Source organism: Littorina saxatilis, linkage group LG3, assembly GCF_037325665.1.
Source record: "Littorina saxatilis isolate snail1 linkage group LG3, US_GU_Lsax_2.0, whole genome shotgun sequence".
NCBI lineage: Eukaryota > Metazoa > Mollusca > Gastropoda > Littorinimorpha > Littorinidae > Littorina > Littorina saxatilis.
This window is the reverse complement of record NC_090247.1, coordinates 23987680-24006333: the sequence shown is the minus strand read 5'-3', so window position 1 is coordinate 24006333 and position 18654 is coordinate 23987680. Positions and strand designations below refer to the sequence as shown.

General features: G+C 46.0%; 1 protein-coding gene across 1 annotated transcript in view; it reads left to right on the top strand.

The window, feature by feature from the left end:
- Positions 1-18654, top strand: part of LOC138961928 (mitogen-activated protein kinase kinase kinase 15-like) — a 73404-nt gene that overhangs the window by 20272 nt on the left and 34478 nt on the right. Inside the window, exons 18-26 of the mRNA XM_070333609.1 lie at positions 6805-6938; positions 7862-7989; positions 9598-9701; positions 10476-10614; positions 11084-11145; positions 13934-13999; positions 14325-14425; positions 16544-16612; positions 17559-17681. Of these exons, the coding sequence (XP_070189710.1) occupies positions 6805-6938; positions 7862-7989; positions 9598-9701; positions 10476-10614; positions 11084-11145; positions 13934-13999; positions 14325-14425; positions 16544-16612; positions 17559-17681 (926 nt within the window). The remainder of the gene's footprint in view (positions 1-6804; positions 6939-7861; positions 7990-9597; positions 9702-10475; positions 10615-11083; positions 11146-13933; positions 14000-14324; positions 14426-16543; positions 16613-17558; positions 17682-18654) is intronic.

The window sequence follows — 18654 nt, the reverse complement described above, 5'->3', positions numbered from 1 at the left end:
CTGGCGTCTCAGTCAGTGCCGCTATTGTCCACTGCTAGCAGCCGCCCCTCTCCCCAGCAGGGGTGGTGGGGTGGTGGGGCAACGGGACTACAGCAGGTTGACGGGTGGGGGCGGCCTTTCACGGTCTCGCCTCTCACTCAGTCTTACCCCTCGCAGGGTTCGCTTGCTGCAGCTACGAGCCAACTCCCACCGCATACAGCGGGCGGGGTAGCTCAGACTGGCCAGACCGGTTTTGACTGTTGGGGCCAAGCGCCCGGTCTTCGGTCTACCAACAATGGGCCTGGCGCGGCTTTGTCGGGTGGCCCCCTCCCCCCGCCTTCTTGGCGGGCCTCTGTGCCTACTGTCTACCCTTCTACCCCGGTGGGGCAGGGGGGGGATGGTGGGTGGCAAGCGGGATCGGGTCACGCTTTTGTTACTACTGTGTCCCCTCCTGTGTACAGTGATACTGTAGAGGCTGGGGATTCTGATTCTTCTGTGGAAGATGAGGAGTTTGTAGCCTTGCCTTTTGGCTTTAGGCAAGCCATGAGAAGAGCGGCTTGTGTGGCAGCTCGTTACTTTCCGGAGGGGGTGGTGGATTCAGGACAGGATGTCTCTTTTCCACCATCCGCGGCGAATGATTTTCGGCCTTCGCAGGAGAGTTCACAATCGTTTCGTTTTGTGGAATCGCCTGCCGTGGCTTATCACATGTCGCAACTTTTGGCTCGACCGGCCCCTCAGGGCAGCGGTCTGTCGCCAACTCCTTTCCCTTTGTTGCATGCTCATGATACGGCGCCTGCTTCAGCCGATCCATGGCTAGCGTCTAACGCGCAGGCCACTGCTTTTTCGCCGTTAGTGCAGAAAAAGCTGGACTGGAACATGAAGTCAAGGAACTTTGTTCAGACTTTTGCTTTGCCGAGGGCAACTTTACCAATTCCGCCGGAGTTGCTTGCCTTGTTGCCAAAGCAACCTTCTGCTAAGGAGGGGGTCTCGTTCTCGGACGCTTCTCTCTCCTCTCTGGAGGAGATTGGGCGTCTTGATCTTGAATTGGCTTCTATGGCAGAGTCTTTGCTCCGAGCTCTTACTCGAGCTGTTGCTGGCTCTTTGGAGCCATTTAGACTCAGGGAAGACGCCTCAGCCAGTGACATCTCCATACTTCTTGCTGCTTTGGGGATGGTGAATTCTGAGAGGATGAGCATTTCAGCGAGGCTGTATGCTCATGCTGTCTTTTCACGGCGTGATTTGCTGCTTTCTCAAGCAGGTTTTTCCCAGCAGTCCACTGTGGACTCGCTTCGTTCCTCGCCTTTTGTTGAGGGCTCTCTCCTGGGTAGAGTAGCTCTGGATGCAAGGCAGCGGGAAGTTCAGGAGGCTAAAGACAGACATCTCGTTGGGATTTCGTTTAAAACTCCAAAGAAATCTCAGTCTTCTTCTAAGCCTTTCTGGAGCAAGAAGCCGCCCAACGCCTCTCGTCCTAAGGAACAGGGAGATAAGGGCGCACCAGCTAAGGGTGCTCCTTATCCTAAGAAACCCTCGTTCGGGAAGGGGAGGGGTGGGGCTCGAAAGCCCTCCCCCCAATGAGGCTCTCCCGATCACATCACCCCTGTTCCCCCCACTTTTGTGGTGGCGGGGGGCCCCACCAGGGCCATTTCCATGTGGCAGGCGTTAGTTAGTGCACAGCCAATGGATTTTGCGGGTGGTGCGATCGGGATTCCGGCTGTTGTGGGAGGGGGAAAAGGCTCCCTTGACCAGGGTTCCTCCTCCCTTTCGTTTTCCGGCCAGCCTAGAGGCCAGAGCGGCCATAGAGGCAGAGATCAGGTCTCTTTTGGCCAAAGAGGCTATAGAGGAGATTGTGGATCACTCATCGCCGGGGTTTTACGGACGCCTGTTTGTTGTGCCCAAGGCGTCGGGCCGCTGGAGGCCTGTTCTCGATCTTTCGGTCTTGAACAAGTTTCTGCGGAAGATCAAGTTTCGTATGGAAACGCCAGCTTCGGTCAGGGAGGCCCTACGCCGGGGAGATTGGGTGACTTCGGTGGATTTGACGGACGCCTACTTTCATATCCTTATGTATCAAGTGGACAGAAAGTGGCTCCGGTTCCGCTGGGGTCATCGGATCTTTCAATTCAGGGCTCTGCCCTTCGGGCTGTCCCTGGCCCCGTGGGTTTTCACTTTGGTGATCAGACAGTTGGCCGCGCTGATCAGGCAAAGAGGTATTCGTCTACGGACGTACCTCGACGACTGGTTGATTCTGAGTCAGAGTCAATCAGTGTGCCTCTTGAACACTCAGGTAGTGTTGAACCGGGCTCTGAGCCTGGGGTTCTCTGTGAACCAAGCGAAGTCGGAATTGACTCCCTCGCAGAGGTTTGTTTACCTCGGTATGGCGTTCGACACTGTCGCTTGGACGGTCCGGCCTACGCAAGAGAGGATTCAGAAGCTTCATGCTCTCATTTCGGCCGTGGCGGGCAGCCAGCAGGCTTCGGTGAGGGTCCTTACCTCGATTCTGGGCCAAATGGAATCTATGGCAACTCTGGTTCCCTTAGGGAGGGTGTACAAGAGGCCTTTCCAGGCTGCGCTCAGCTCTCTCTGGGAGCCGGCTTCGCAGGATTGGGACAAAATCGTCTCCACGCAGGGATGGTTCAGTCACGCGACGGCTCGGTGGCTGGACCTAGACTGGATCTCTCAGGGGGTCCCCATCTCTCTGCCCCCTCCGGACATAGACCTGTTTACGGATGCGTCTATGGCTGGGTGGGGGGCCCACATCGGGGGCCAGGCGGCCTCCGGTCTTTGGACTCAGGCCCAGCGTCTTTGGCATATCAATCGCCTGGAGTTGGAGGCTGTTTCCCTCGGTTTGCTTGCGTTTCTCCCTCTGGTGGGCGGCAGACATGTCCGGTTGCACACGGACAATACCACTGTCGCTGCCTACATCAACAAGCAGGGAGGAGCTCGGTCGTTTTCCCTGTCAGACAGGGCGTGCGAGGTTCTGGTGTGGTGCCACTCGCATCGGATCATGATCTCAGCAGAGTTCCTGCCGGGCAAGCTCAACGCTCTGGCGGATGCGCTCAGCAGGTCCTCTCAGGTGTTGCACACCGAATGGACGATCACTCACGGGGCGCTCCAACGCCTGTGGGCACAGGTGGAGAAGCCCATGATCGATCTTTTTGCAACGAGATTTTCAAAGAGACTTCCCATTTTCGTGTCTCCCTTTCCGGACACGGAAGCTTGGGCGAGCAATGCGTTGGAGATCTCGTGGAGCGGCCTTCAGGCCTACGCATATCCTCCCTTTCCTCTACTCAGCAGAGTGGTGAGGAAGGCCGAGCTGGATCGTCCGGAGCTCCTGCTGCTGGTAGCCCCCTGGTGGCCTTCCCAGCAGTGGTTTCCAGATCTGCTGTTGCTGGCAAAAGGGGTTCCGATCCCTCTAAATCTAGTGCGGGGAGAGCTCGTTCAGCCAAGAACAGGCATCCCGCACAGAGACCCGCAGGCCCTGCGCCTACACGTTTGGAGACTGTGAGGTCGGAACTGCGGAAATCTGGCGCTTCAGACTCTACGCTGGATTTGGTTTTTAAGGCGCATAGGTCCTCGACTGCGTCTGTGTATGCTTGCCATTGGGCCGCCTGGGCCAAGTGGTGTAGGGAGACGGGGGTCAATGCGGTGGCCCCGCGCTCGTTACAGGTGGCAAATCATCTTTCTTTTTTGTCTGCTCAGGGCAGTTCGGCCTCTGCTTTGAGAGTCCGACGTTCTGCTATATCTGCTACTCTGAGACAGATAGGCAGATTGATTAACGTTAACGGAGTGATTGCTAGTGTGATCAAAGGGGCCGCTCTCCAGGAAGCGCAGAGACGGACCTCTGTCCCGGCATGGGACTTATTTTTGGTTTTAGAATATTTGCGTTCTGGGGCGTTTGAGCCTTTGCAGGCTGCTAGCCTGACTGATTTAACACGCAAGACGGTTTTTCTGCTTCTTCTGGCTACTGCTCGGCGAGGCAGTGAGATACACGCCTTGTCGGGTCTGTCGGAAGACATCGCGTTTGAGCGAGATGGTTCAATGTCGCTTCATTTCCGGCCTGGGTTTCTCGCGAAAAATCAAAAGCCAGGCCAATCCCCGCCCGTGGTCCGAGTTCCCCCGCTTGGAACTATTCTAGCTTCGCACGATCCGGACTTAGCTAACTGTCCAGTTAGGGCCTTGAAGTCTTACTTGGCTCGCACTCAGTTGGTTAGGGCCAAAAGCCAAAAGCTTTTGTTCATTTCATTGAACACGAAACATGACAGGGACATATCGAAATTGACCCTTACAAGATGGGTGGCAACCCTCATTAGACGAGCATATGAGTGGTGGCTCTCTCAGGAGAGGGGGGGGCGGTCAGTCCTTCCTCTGACATCAGCTCGAGTACATGAGGCCAGAGCCTGGGCGTCCTCTGTGGCCGTCTTACGTTCAGGGCGATTAAGCGATGTCTTGCAGACTGCTTACTGGAAGTCAGATGATGTCTTCATCAGCTTCTACCTTCGTGACATCTCTTGCACGCGTCTGGATGGCTCCAGTGCTTTGCCGGCTTTGGTGGCTGCAGGGCAGGTGCTTGCAAGGACATAAGTAAGTTCCCTCCGCCTTTAGGAGGAATCTGCATTCATAAGAATTGGAGTAAGAATATGTGATTAAATCGAAAATTTTTAATTAAATTTTGATTTAATATAATATACAATACAATACAATACAATACAATACAATAACTTTATTAATCTCTAAAAGAGAAATTACATTGCTGAGCGTTTGTGTCCGTAATAATAACATACATAAAACATTCAAAATAAACATTTGTTCTTTGTCCTGAGAAAATATAGTACATTGGTTATCACATAAGAAAGTATATTAAAAATAAATTAACATGCAGTCACCATCAGCAATGCACAAAAGAAAGTCAGCACCTTGCCGGTTATCACATATTGTCTAAGAGAGTAGAATGCAAAACAAAATCAACAATACTGAAACAATACAGAACACTGACCCCGTGCATCAGAGCGACAACACCAGCATCTACCGCCCCACCTGAGAATTGAAGATGTGAATTGCAGATGGAATGAACGAATTTCTGTAGCGTGTGGATCTTGCGGTTGGTTGTCTGAATCTGTTGCTCCTGTCTGTCCGTCTACTGTCAAATTCCGGTCTGAGTGGGTGCGAGTCGTCAGCCAAAATCTTCTGTACCTTGTCAGTCAGTCGTCGTTCATGTGTTGATGTGAAATTGTCCTGCTTCCTCCCAACCACCCCACTTGCTTTCCTGATGAATTTATCTAATCTATCCCTGTCTTGCTTGTTGATGTTGCCACCCCAACACACGGAGCCAAAGTACAACACACTATTGCACGTTGAAGTATAAAACATCTGAAGGATTTCTTGTCTGATGTTAAAAGACCTGAGTTTTCTCAAAAAGTACAGGCGAGAGTGGAGTTTCTTCACAAGGGCATCAGAGTTTGGTTTCCATGTCAACTTATTGTCTATAATCACCCCCAAATACTTATACTGCTCTACCTTCTCTACGACCTCCCCCTTGATCACTATCTCCCTGTGTACATGTTCCCCCCTCCTGTTGTCCATTATCATTTCCTTTGTCTTCCCCACATTAAGCTCTAAATAGTTGTTTTCACACCACCCCACAAACCTATCTACCTCCTGCCTGTAGTCAGAGTCGTCGTCAACAGTCAGCAGTCCGGTCAGTCCAGTGTCGTCAGCAAACTTGGTTATGGGGCAGGAGTTATAGTTAATTCTTATAGTTAATACCCTCCCATCCGTCCCCGCTGGATTATGTCCTTGGGGGTTTGTTTGACTAATAGTCTCGAATGAACATTACGGATGCTAGCGCTCACGTGGTGCGCAGGGTGTTATGGGTAACCGAGCAAGGTCAGGCCATAGCAACGGCTATGGCGTCGCTTTTAGCTTGGTTACCACCCTACTAAGGGCAGGTAATTTGAGAGGTTTTTTGACATCTAGCATGTGGGACTAAAGTCAATGCATTCATAAGAATTGGGTAAGTATATTATATTAAATCAAAATTTAATTAAAAATTTTCGATTTGTTTGTTTGTTTGCTTAACGCCCATCCGACCACGAAGGGCCATATCAGGGCGGTGCTGCTTTGACATATAACGTGCGCCACACACAAGACAGAAGTCGCAGCACAGGCTTCGTGTCTCACCCAGTCACATTATTCTGACACCGGACCAACCCGTCCTCGCACTAACCCCATAATGCCAGACGCCAGGCGGAGCAGCCACTAGATTGCCAATTTTAAAGTCTTAGGTATGACCCGGCCGGGGTTCGAACCCACGACCTCCCGATCACGGGGCGGATGCCTTACCACTAGGCCAACCGTGCCGGTGTGTAAAACTAATGAAACTAGACCTTTCAAACTTTGCACACCCCCATGGGTTGATGACCTCCAGACATGACTGAAGTCTGGTTGATTCTCATCAAAGTTCAAGGTCACATTATGGTCAAGTTTTGGTAAAAAAAATGAAGAATTATGATCTGAGACGTTTATTATTTCAGACTTGCAGTGGTTTGATGATTTGTAGACATTACCCAAGTCTACTTGATCCCGTTAAAGTTTCAAGGATGTTGCGTTCAGGTTGATGAGTATGAAGATATCATTTTCTTGAACGTTTTTAGAGCTAGAGCGGCAAGTAATTTCTGATTCATATAATGTTTGATAAGGGTGAGTCCTATGAGCATTCACTCTTCTTGTATGATTCTCTTCTCTTGTCTTTTGGTTAAAATTGGTTTGTACAAAAACTGAACGCGAGCAATGTATGTTGCACAACTTTTGATCTGTTCGTGTGGTATACAGTATGAATACGACCTTGACGAGAAGGGGAACCGTGTGTGCCTGGGACGGGGGACGTTCGGTGTGGTGTACGCGGCGCGGGACAAGAAGACGCAGGTGAAGATCGCCATCAAGGAAGTGCCAGAGAAATACCAGCAGTGAGTACACCTTGCGTGTTGGTCCTAAGGGATTTCATGTCATGGCAACAATAGTGTCCCGTGTGTGTCACTTCATGCAGGGAGGTACAGCCCTTGTATACATTGTATACATTGCTAACGGTAGATTCCAGTTTATGTTGGTGTAAACAATTTTAACGGTAGTTTCCAGTTAGTGTTTATATACACAACATTTAGTTTTACAGTAGTGTTCAGAGCGTGTTAACAATAGTGTCCAGTGTGTGTTACTCTCCACAGGGAGGTACTACCCTTGTGACAACATTAATCACATTGTTAACGGAAGTGTCCAGTTTGTGTTTATGTACACAACATTTACAGGATTGTCCAGTGTGTGTTAACAGCAGTGTCCAGTGTGTGTTAACAGCAGTGTCCAGTGTGTGTTAACAGCAGTGTCCATTGTGTGTTCACAGCAGTGTCCAGTGTGTGTTCACAGCAGTGTCCAGTGTGTGTTAACACCAGTGTCCAGTGTGTGTTAACAGCAGTGTCCCATGTGTGTTCACAGCAGTAGTGTCCAGTGTGTGTTCACAGCAGTATTGTCCAGTGTGTGTTAACAGCAGTGTCCAGTGTGTGTTAACAGCGGTGTCCAGTGTGTGTTAACAGCAGTGTCCAGTGTTTGTTAACAGCAGTGTCCCGTGTGTGTTAACAGCAGTGTCCAGTGTGTGTTAACAGCAGTGTCCAGAGAGTGTTAACAGCAGTGTCCATTGTGTGTTCACAGCAGTGTCCAGTGTGTGTTAACAGCAGTGTCCAGTGTGTGTTAACAGCAGTGTCCAGAGAGTGTTAACAGCAGTGTCCATTGTGTGTTCACAGCAGTGTCCAGTGTGTGTTAACAGCAGTGTCCATTGTGTGTTCACAGCACTGTCCAGTGTGTGTTAACAGCAGTGTCCAGTGTGTGTAACTGTCCACAGGGAGGTCCAGCCGCTGCACGAGGAGATCAAGTTGCACAGTCGCCTGAGTCACAAGAACATCGTGCGCTACCTGGGCTCCGTCAGCGAGGACGGGCTCTTCAAGATATTCATGGAGCAGGTTCCCGGAGGTACGACCACTGGTGTTTGTCGACTCTGTTTTTACACCCCCGGTATAGGGGTGTGTATAGGTTTCGGTGGATGTGTTTGTGTGTTTGTGTTCGCATATAGATCTCAAGAATGAACGGACCGATCGTCACCAAACTTGGTGAACAGGTTCTATACATTCCTGAGACGGTCCTTACAAAAATTGGGACCAGTCAAACACACGGTTAGGGAGTTATTGGTGGATTAAGATTCTACAAGGACTTATAGAGAAACATATTCATGGTCAAAGGGAAATAACCTTCTCAGTTGGTGGCAGTGAGAATGGGTGCAGTGAGAATGGTTATTTCCCTTTGACCAACGGGGGTGTTTTTCCTACCTCGAAGAAATTTCTTGTATCATTTTGATTTTTTGTTGTTGATTTTTAAAAAAAAATCCTGATTGAACAAGAATTTCATGGAGCAGGTTCCGGGAGGTACGACCACTGGTGTTTGTCGACTCTGTTTTATCATTTTGATTTTTTGTTGTTGATTTTTTTTTAAAATCCTGATTGAACAAGAATTTCAGATATTCAGACCTGGGAACCCATACTATTTTGCCGTATTATGTAAGCATGATTGTCCAGAATACGAGAAGTACGGTTAGTGGGAAAAAATACGATGAGAAAATATCATGACTACTTTTCTTTACAAGCGCATCCCAAAGCCAATCCAGTATTTTGACACATGATTACAGTTTTTGTCAGTAAACATTTGTCGGCCTCTTAATCGGAAGGTCGAGGGTTCGAATCCCGGCCGCGGCCGCCTAGTGGGTTAAGTGTGGAGATTTTTCCGATCTCCCATGTCAACTTATGTGCAGACCTGCTCAAGGCTTATCCCCCTTCGTGTGTACATGCAAGCACAAGACCAAGTGCGCATGGAAAAGATCCTGTAATCCATGTCAGAGTTCGGTGTGTTATAGAAACACGAACATATCCAGCATTCTTCCTCCGAAAACGGCGTATGGCTGCCTAAATGGCGGGGTAAAAATGGTCATACACGTACAAATCCACTCGTGCAAAAACACGAGTGTACGAGGGAGTTTCAGCCCACGAACGCAGAAGAAGAAGAAGAAGTAAACAATGAAAGAAGCATTTTTTCAAACGTTTTGTAAATTTAATAAACATAACGGACGGACGCATGTGAATCATTTTTTTGATTATGGATGTTCAAATGCTGTTTGGAGTATGCTTATTTTTCTGAAAATACACTAAGTTTGCTTAAGAATACTCCAAGTGCAAAACTGGGGTTCCCAGGTCTGGATATTGATGCTTTTTGTTGCTTTTGGCAGTGTTGAGTCAATTAAAACTGTATACATTTATTGATTGATTTAATCCAATGATGAAGGGATGTGAGTGCTCTAAATGAGTGAGTGAGAGCATGTTGAACCAGTCTGTTACCTGGGACAGTAGGAAGCTGGGTATGAACAAGCCACTTCCATCTTCACTTAATTCGTTTGTTGATGCCAATATTGCTTGGTTGATGGCTGGTCGGTTGGTTTATTTATTAAAAACACCATTAGACTTAAATCTTTATTTTGAGAATGAAATGATGCTTTTAAAAGCATTTTAAAACAGCCAAATTGTGACGTTTCAGGCTCCCTGTCCCAGCTGCTGAGGTCCAAGTGGGGTCCCCTGAAGGACAACGAGGTCACCATTGCCTTCTACACCAAGCAAATCCTGGAGGGACTCAAGTACTTGGTCAGTCAGTGTGTGTGTGTCAGTGTGTGTCCGTGTGTGTGTGTGAGTCAGTGTGTGTCAGTGTGTGTGTGATTCAGTGTGTGTCAGTGTGTGTGTGTGTGAGTCAATCTCCGCTTTTGTATTCTCTGTTGATCACGCACAATCAGGACAAATGGTCCTTTTTACTCAAATAGAAAATATGTACTGGTATAAAGGTCATGGCTACAAACAAAGTGTTTGATCAGGAGACCTGTACAACATGAACACTGACAATGGCAAGAATGGTTGGTGAAGCTAACATCCTGCATCCCTCCCCCACCCCCCCCCCCCCCCCCTCTTTCACAGCGCTGACTGCATCCTATCTCCTTGACAGAAATCATTTACAGTGGACACAGCAATAATCAGGCCATGACCATGATAATGTGGTGTGCTTGTGTGTGTGTGCAAAGAAGACATCAAGGGAGATAATGTGATGGTCTACCAATACAGCTGAGTGCTGAAGATATCATCATCATCAATATGGTCATCATCATCATCATCATCATCATCATCATCATCATCATCATCATCACCACCACCACCATAATAATGTGTTGTTATAATTGCAGCATGAGAACAAGATCGTGCATTGTGACATTAAGGGAGACAATGTGCTGGTCCACCCATACAGCGGAGTGCTGAAGATATCATCATTATGGTCATCACTATGATCATCATCATCGTCGTCATCATCATCATCATGATCATCGTCATCGTTATTGGTCTTATTATGATAATGTGTTGTTATAATTGCAGCATGAGAACAAGATCGTGCATCGTGACATCAAGGGAGACAATGTGCTGGTCAACACGTACAGTGGGGTGCTTAAGATCTCAGACTTCGGAACGTCCAAACGTCTGTCTGGCATCAACCCTTGTACTGACACTTTCGCTGGTGAGTTTCTGAATTTCTTGACTACACATAGGTGAAGTTCTCCTGTGTGTGTTATGGTCGTAAGGCTAGCTGTATGCATGGTTAACCAATGATGAGAAGCAAATGCAGTGAGCTGATATGTAAAACTAGGATCATTCAATACAAATATGTACAGTACAAAACAATACAATACAATACAATGTATTACAATTCAATATATTACAATACAGTACAATACAGTAATACGTTATTATCTCAACTTAACTCACGAAGTGATCGGATATCAGGGCACGATGAAATGCACATCTTTAGCTGGGGTATCATGTTTGTTTTCAAATTGTTCCCAGTATTGTTTTGGTGTTCCAGTGACATTTGTTTTAGGGTTTGTCATCGATCGCTTTCTTATAAGACTTGACATCAACTGTTGAATATGTAACACTAACGGTATTCATTGTTCCTGTATTCACTATGTGATGTTTGTGTGTGACAGGAACCATACAGTACATGGCACCAGAGGTCATCGACAAGGGCGTTCGTGGCTACGGCCCGCCGGTCAGTTTCAAACATTTTCTCTTGAGTTGATTCTGTCTGACTGATCTTGTATTTATAACCAACAACATCTTTAAGCCGATGGCAGAACTTTCAGTAGAAGTACACCACTTATTTGAAGGTTCTTGAATGAGACTTTTAAAGCTCAGAAATATCAGATTGTTTCTTTCTGTAAACTCAATGGGTTGGTTATTATAAGATGTTTGGTGGCTTGTTGACAGACCAGCTTTTTTGTTGGTCCGTGGGGACTATATCGTCTTTTGTTTCATCTTTATCGACCAAGGCCGAAGGCCGCGGTTGATAAATATGTGACAAAAGGCGATACGCTCCCCAGACCTGTTTACCAGTACGATTTGGGCGTATTTTGTACGCCAAATTATTATCGGTACGCAAATACGCGACACACGCACAAAATACGCAAAAGAAAAAGTTTAGAATACGTTTTCCGGTGTTGGTGTGCTGATTACGGGATGGTACAACTGATACCAGTTTCGGTCGAAGGGAGATAACCATGACAGCGAGTCTTCAGTTGTGGAAACATTGTTCAGTTGTTGGCACGTGCGATCGTCTGGACAATTGTGGCAAAATGAAGCGGTAAAATCTGTCAGTTTCGGATGACTGTACCAAGTCTAAGCAGCAGAAGCAGCAGATTTTCTTGGGAGAAATATAAGAAAGAGCCAGGAATTGTGGAGTCTACTATGGGAAAAAGTCATGCACACTGCAAGTATAGTAAATCAGATTTCTCCGTTGCCCATGCTGGGAAATATAACATCAAACGACACTGCATTTCCAAAACTCACCTGGACAAGGTTGCTGCAAAGAAATCCGCTGAAAGCTGCCAAGGAATTATGAAGTTCATTCCCGCAAAGGAAATCCTGCCAGAAGAAAAGGCTGTAGTCCGTGCTGAAGCAATGTTTTCTGAGATGATTGTAAAAATGAACTTGCCACTGTCAACCGCAGATGTTATTTCACGAACTTCATCTTTTCATTATCAATCTGTTTGGAAGACACTGGTTATAATGCTATAAACTGACAGGTAAATAAAATTGTTTTATCCCTGTTGTATTGGAAGGAGTTAAATTCTGAAGGTGTTCACAAGACATGCTATTCTTACACAAACACGTTTGCACCCACGCGTACATTTTCCCTAGCCCATATGGCTTTGCTTGCAAAGTACACCAACTTTTTGAAAAATACACTCAACTTTTTGGGAAAGTACTCTTGCCTCGGGTTTAGGGTAAACAGGTCTGGCTCCCGGAGGACCAACAAAAAAATGCTGGTCTGACAACAAACCACCAAACATCGGTTTTGTAATCATTTTGGTAGTGCAACAAAATGCACAATAAACCACAGGGAGACCAATTTTTAGAATCCAATTCTGGGCCGCAAAGCAGTGTCACAGTAGTTTGAAATAACACGCCAAACTTGTCTGTGACGTCAAACGTAGCTTGTTGACGCTTTTCTTCCAGTCTGAAAATGTACAGAGCTGTGATCATGTGTGAGTTCAGAAAGTGTTTAGCATATTTCTTTTCTTATAAGTGTTTTATGACTTTTCGTTGTGGATTTTGCCTTTACCATGAGTCGCCGCGGTAATTATCAACATTGATTGGGTCTTTGAGAGTGAATGCTTACAATCGTTGTCCTCGGAAACACGAATCCAAAGCCGCGATGGTTCCACACATCAAACAATCAGCCTGATTGGCTTTTACTTTGACAATCCACGTTTCACCTGAAAGCTCAAACCCATTCACCGCCTCGATTTATTGCATGGGGAACATGAGATTTATTTCCCGGCTGGTTATGAATGAAAACTCGTGAAAATGATGACAATATTGTTTATCGTCTCTTCAGCCATTAATGCTATTCAAGAGACCGAACTGAATGGGTGGTTATTGGTCATACCATTGCCGTGTGTATTGTTGTGCTTTGGTTGACAGAGATGGTTATTGGTCATACCATTGCTGTGTGTTTTGTTGTGCTTCGGTTGACAGAGGTGGTTATTGGTCATACCATTGCCGTGTGTATTGTTGTGCTTCGGTTGACAGAGATGGTTATTGGTCATACCATTGCTGTGTGTATTGTTGTGCTTCGGTTGACAGAGATGGTTATTGGTCATACCATTGCCGTGTGTATTGTTGTGCTTCGGTTGACAGAGATGGTTATTGGTCATACCATTGCCGTGTGTATTGTTGTGCTTCGGTTGACAGAGATGGTTATTGGTCATACCATTGCCGTGTGTATTGTTGTGCTTCGGTTGACAGAGATGGTTATTGGTCATACCATTGCCGTGTGTATTGTTGTGCTTCGGTTGACAGAGATGGTTATTGGTCATACCATTGCCGTGTGTATTGTTGTGCTTCGGTTGACAGAGATGGTTATTGGTCATACCATTGCCGTGTGTATTGTTGTGCTTCGGTTGACAGAGATGGTTATTGGTCATACCATTGCCGTGTGTATTGTTGTGCTTCGGTTGACAGAGATGGTTATTGGTCATACCATTGCCGTGTGTATTGTTGTGTTTTGGTTGACAGAGATGGTTATTGGTCATACCATTGCTGTGTGTTTTGTTGTGCTTCGGTTGACAGAGATGGTTATTGGTCATACCATTGCCGTGTGTATTGTTGTGCTTTGGTTGACAGAGATGGTTATTGGTCATACCATTGCTGTGTGTTTTGTTGTACTTGTAGGCTGACATTGAAAAAGATGGTTATTGGTGTCTTGCTGTTCTTGGGTTGATAGAGTTGGTAATGAGTCACATAGTGCATTGCATTGTGGTTTGTTGTGCTTGCAGGCTGACATCTGGTCGCTGGGCTGTACAGTGATTGAAATGGCCACCGGCAAGCCCCCATTCATTGAGGTAGGTGCTGTTTAATTCTTGTTCCAGGTAAAATGTCATAGGGGTTTGTGCTGTATATATGGGTAATTGTTATTCCAGGTAAAATGTCAGTCATAGATGCTAACATTCCAAAGTAACAAATAATAAACCAACAGTGGTAAGCCTATTAAGACATTAAATTGATGTACAGAACATTTATGAAAATGGAAAACGAATAGAAAGAAAACGAAACAGTGAATGTTTTGTTTTATCAGTGAAAGATGGGTAAACTGGGTGACTTGAGCGATGACATATACATGGAGCTTAGTGGTGCGATGGCATACAATGGCAGTGTGTGATGTTACAGCTGGGGTCGCCAGAGGCAGCCATGTTCAAGGTGGGATTCTACAAGTGCCACCCACAGATACCTGACGGCATGTCCGACAGGGCCAAGGATTTCCTCCTCATGTATGTCTTTGACGAATAAACCAGTTCCCAAAACTTTCTTTCTTTATTTGGTGTTTAACGTCGTTTTCAACCACTAAGGTTATATCACTACGGGGAAAGGGGGGAGAGGGGATGGAGCCACTTGTCAATTGTTTCTTGTTCACAAAAGCACTAATCAAACATTTGCTCCAGGGGCTTGCAACGTAGTACAATATATTACCTTACTGGGAGAATGCAAGTTTCCAGTACAAAGGACTTAACATTTCTTACATACTGCTTGACTAAAATCTTTACAAAAATTGACTATATTCTATACAAGAAACACTTAACAAGGGTAAAAGAAGAAACAGAATCCGTTAGTTGCCTCTTACGACATGCTGGGGAGCATCGGGTAAATTCTTCCCCCTAACCCGCGGGGGATAGTTCCCAAAACACCTCTGTCGGGTTCGTATGGGTTGTAAAAAAGTGAATACCCATGCTGCGTTCAGTGAGACAAACAAGCCACACGTGCTTCTGTCCACGTTTCAGACACACCCCTTCGCTAGTGACTGACCTATAATGTCACGAAGGGTTGTTTGTCTCACTAAAAGCTAAGGTATTCACTCTTTCAAACCCAAACAAACCCAACACAATTATTTCCCAACATCATCTATTGGCCAGTGATTGTTAGTACAGTTGAGAGGCATCAGTGTTTGTTAGTACAGTCGAGAGGCATCAGTGATTGTTAGTACAGTCGAGAGGCATCAGTGTTTGTTAGTACAGTTGAGAGGCATCAGTGTTTGTTAGTACAGTCGAGAGGCATTAGTGTTTGTTAGTACAGTCAAGAGGCATCAGTGATTGTTTGTACAGTTGAGAGGCATCAGTGTTTGTTAGTACAGTCGAGAGGCATCAGTGTTTGTTAGTACAGTCAAGAGGCATCAGTGTTTGTTAGTACAGTCGAGAGGCATCAGTGTTTGTTAGTACAGTCAAGAGGCATCAGTGTTTGTTAGTACAGTCGAGAGGCATCAGTGTTTGTTAGTACAGTTGAGAGGCATCAGTGTTTGTTAGTACAGTCGAGAGGCATCAGTGTTTGTTAGTACAGTCGAGAGGCATCAGTGTTTGTTAGTACAGTCGAGAGGCATCAGTGTTTGTTAGTACAGTCGAGAGGCATCAGTGTTTGTTAGTACAGTCGAGAGGCATCAGTGTTTGTTAGTACAGTTGAGAGGCATCAGTGTTTGTTAGTACAGTCGAGAGGCATCAGTGTTTGTTAGTACAGTCGAGAGGCATCAGTGTTTGTTAGCACAGTCGAGAGGCATCAGTGTTTGTTAGTAGTCGAGAGGCATCAGTGTTTGTTAGTACAGTTGAGAGGCATCAGTGTTTGTTAGTACAGTCGAGAGGCATCAGTGTTTGTTAGTACAGTTGAAGCATCAGTGTTTGTTAGTACAGTCGAGAGGCATCAGTGTTTGTTAGTACAGTCGAGAGGCATCAGTGTTTGTTAGTACAGTGGAGAGGCATCAGTGTTTGTTAGTACAGTGGAGAGGCATCAGTGTTTGTTAGTACAGTTGAGAGGCATCAGTGTTTGTTAGTACAGTCGAGAGGCATCAGTGTTTGTTAGTACAGTTGAGAGGCATCAGTGTTTGTTAGGACAGTTGAGAGGCATCAGTGTTTGTTAGTACAGTCAAGAGGCATCAGTGTTTGTTAGTACAGTCGAGAGGCATCAGTGTTTGTTGGTACAGTCGAGAGGAATTAGTGTTGTGATTGTACCATACAGCAACCGTTGCTGTTCCATATTGATGTTAATGTTCCCCTTTGGTCATTCTTTACTACCTGTTCTTTGCTTTTGGGAGTCCCAGAAACTATACCAGAACCTGTGCTTGTCAGAAACATAGACCTTCAATCTCACTTTAGTTCATCATAAGCACTGATAGACTTGTTTTATAATGAACCTCAGGGATTTGTACTGGTTCGTTTTAATTTTTAAGCAAACCCTAAGGATGTTTGTTATTTTGTAAGAAAGTCCAAAGGTTTGTGGCAATGTTTTGCACTGAGGTCTGTAAGATACTTTGAGACTGCAGTGGTAAGCATCCTGTGCTTTCAAATGACAATGGTATGGTGTGTTATGTTGGGTTGAGATCTATGATGTTGTTGTGTCTGTTGCAGATGCTTTGAAGCGGAGGGATCCAAACGGGCAGCAGCCCGGGAATTGATTGAGCATGCTTTCATTAAGGAGTGAGTCTGAGTTCAGTCACCAAGAACACATGTACACCGCCTTTCTTTTTAAGGATCATGAAACACCAGTTACTTCACCAGTTACTTAATTGTCAAGATTAAATAGGCTGATAAGCTGTGCAGTGCGCGGAGCATGAGTCAAACACTCAGTTATTGTGGGATTTAGGCAGTCATGCTGCGTTTTGGGGGCTGCATGCTGGGTATTTTTATGATTCTGTATAACACCAAACTCTGACATGGTTGACAGGGTCTGTTCGGTGCATAATTGGTCTTGTGCTTGCGTGTACACACAAAAGGGAGAAAGGCACTAGCAGGTCTGCAGATAAGTTGACCTGGGGGATCTGAAAAATCTCCATGCTTATCCCACCAGGTATAGCAAGGATTCAAACCCAGAACCTTTCACAAAGAAGGCCAACATCTTCACCGCTCTGCTGTTGTGCCTGATGACAGTCAGTTAATCTCGTTTATTCTACATGCGTGAGAGATACCACTCATGAGATAACGATATCGTTCAAACCACAGTTGATGTGAATGAGGTCGTGTCAAACTAATCTGGCAGGGACCTGATTTTGCACTGCTCGTGATGCCGAGTCACCGAGACAAACTTCATTCAAGGAACACTCTTGCACTCTTTGTTTCCCCTTGAAGGATTTTGAGAACGTACACATCATGCTATGCTATCTAGAGTAACGTCTCTCAGCTTTGACGTCAACGATTACACGAGGCTCTGGAAGAAATCGAGGTTCCATTTGAAGCGACCTTCACTTTGGGCGCTTTGACTTCAGGACGTTTCGAGCAAAAGACACGCAAGTACAGTATGACTAGGATAAACACTACCTGGCTTGCTGTGTCCTACCAGATTTACATGAGTTGCTTTTTTCGATATTGAACTGCGAGCGGAAATCTGTGTATCTGTGATGTGAGCTCTGTGTTGTGTGTACTGCAGGAGTCTTGGCCACAAGAAGAAGCGACGGAGGGCGAAGGACGACCACGACTTTCTGCGCAGTTCTTCTGAACCCTGCGACAAGAACGTGGAGAAACTCAAACTGCAGATACCCAGAATCACCAGGTGAGGCCTGCTGCACTGTCAGGTGTGGTGTGTATAGAGTTACAGCTCCCTTTGCTTGTTAACTTGCGCTCTCACGGCAACGACAGAAAGTCAGTAGCTTGAACCCAGGTCTACAATTTCACTTTCTACTTCTTGGGCAACACACAATGCAAAATTGCGATTGTGTGTATTCTTGTTTGTTTTGTGTGAATGTGTGTAAGAGAGAGAGAGAGAGAGAGTGGGTGTTTATGTGTGTGTGTATAAGAGAGAGGGAGAGAGAGAGAGAGCGTGTTTATGTGGGTGTGTAAGAGAGAGAGAGAGAGAGTGTGTATGTGTTCACATGTGAGTGTAACAGAGAGAGAAAGAGTGTTTATGTGTATGTAAGAGAGAGGGGGAGCGAGAGAGAGAGAGAGAGAGAGAGAGAGAGAGAGAGAGAGAGAGAGAGAGAGAGAGAGCGTGTTTATGTGTGTGCAAGAGAGAGGGAGAGAGAGAGTGAGTGTATATGTGTTTATGTTAGTGTGTAAGAGAGAGGGAGAGAGAGAGTGAGTGTATATGTGTTTATGTTAGTGTGTAAGAGAGAGGGAGAGAGAGAGTGAGTGTATATGTGTTTATGTTAGTGTAAGAGAGAGGGAGAGAGAGTGAGTGTATATGTGTTTATGTTAGTGTGTAAGAGAGACGGGGAGAGAGAGAGAGAGTGAGTGTATATGTGTTTATGTTAGTGTAAGAGAGAGGGAGAGAGAGTGAGTGAATATGTGTTTATGTTAGTGTGTAAGAGAGAGGGAGAGAGAGAGTGAGTGTATATGTGTTTATGTTAGTGTGTAAGAGAGAGGGAGAGAGAGAGTGAGTGTATATGTGTTTATGTGTGTGTAAGAGAGAGGGAGAGAGAGAGTGAGTGTACAGTGGAGTCCGGGTACAACGAATCTCAAGGGAGATACATTTTAGTTCGTTATATCAGTAATTCGCTGTAGAGTTTTCAACCCTAAATGGCCTCAAG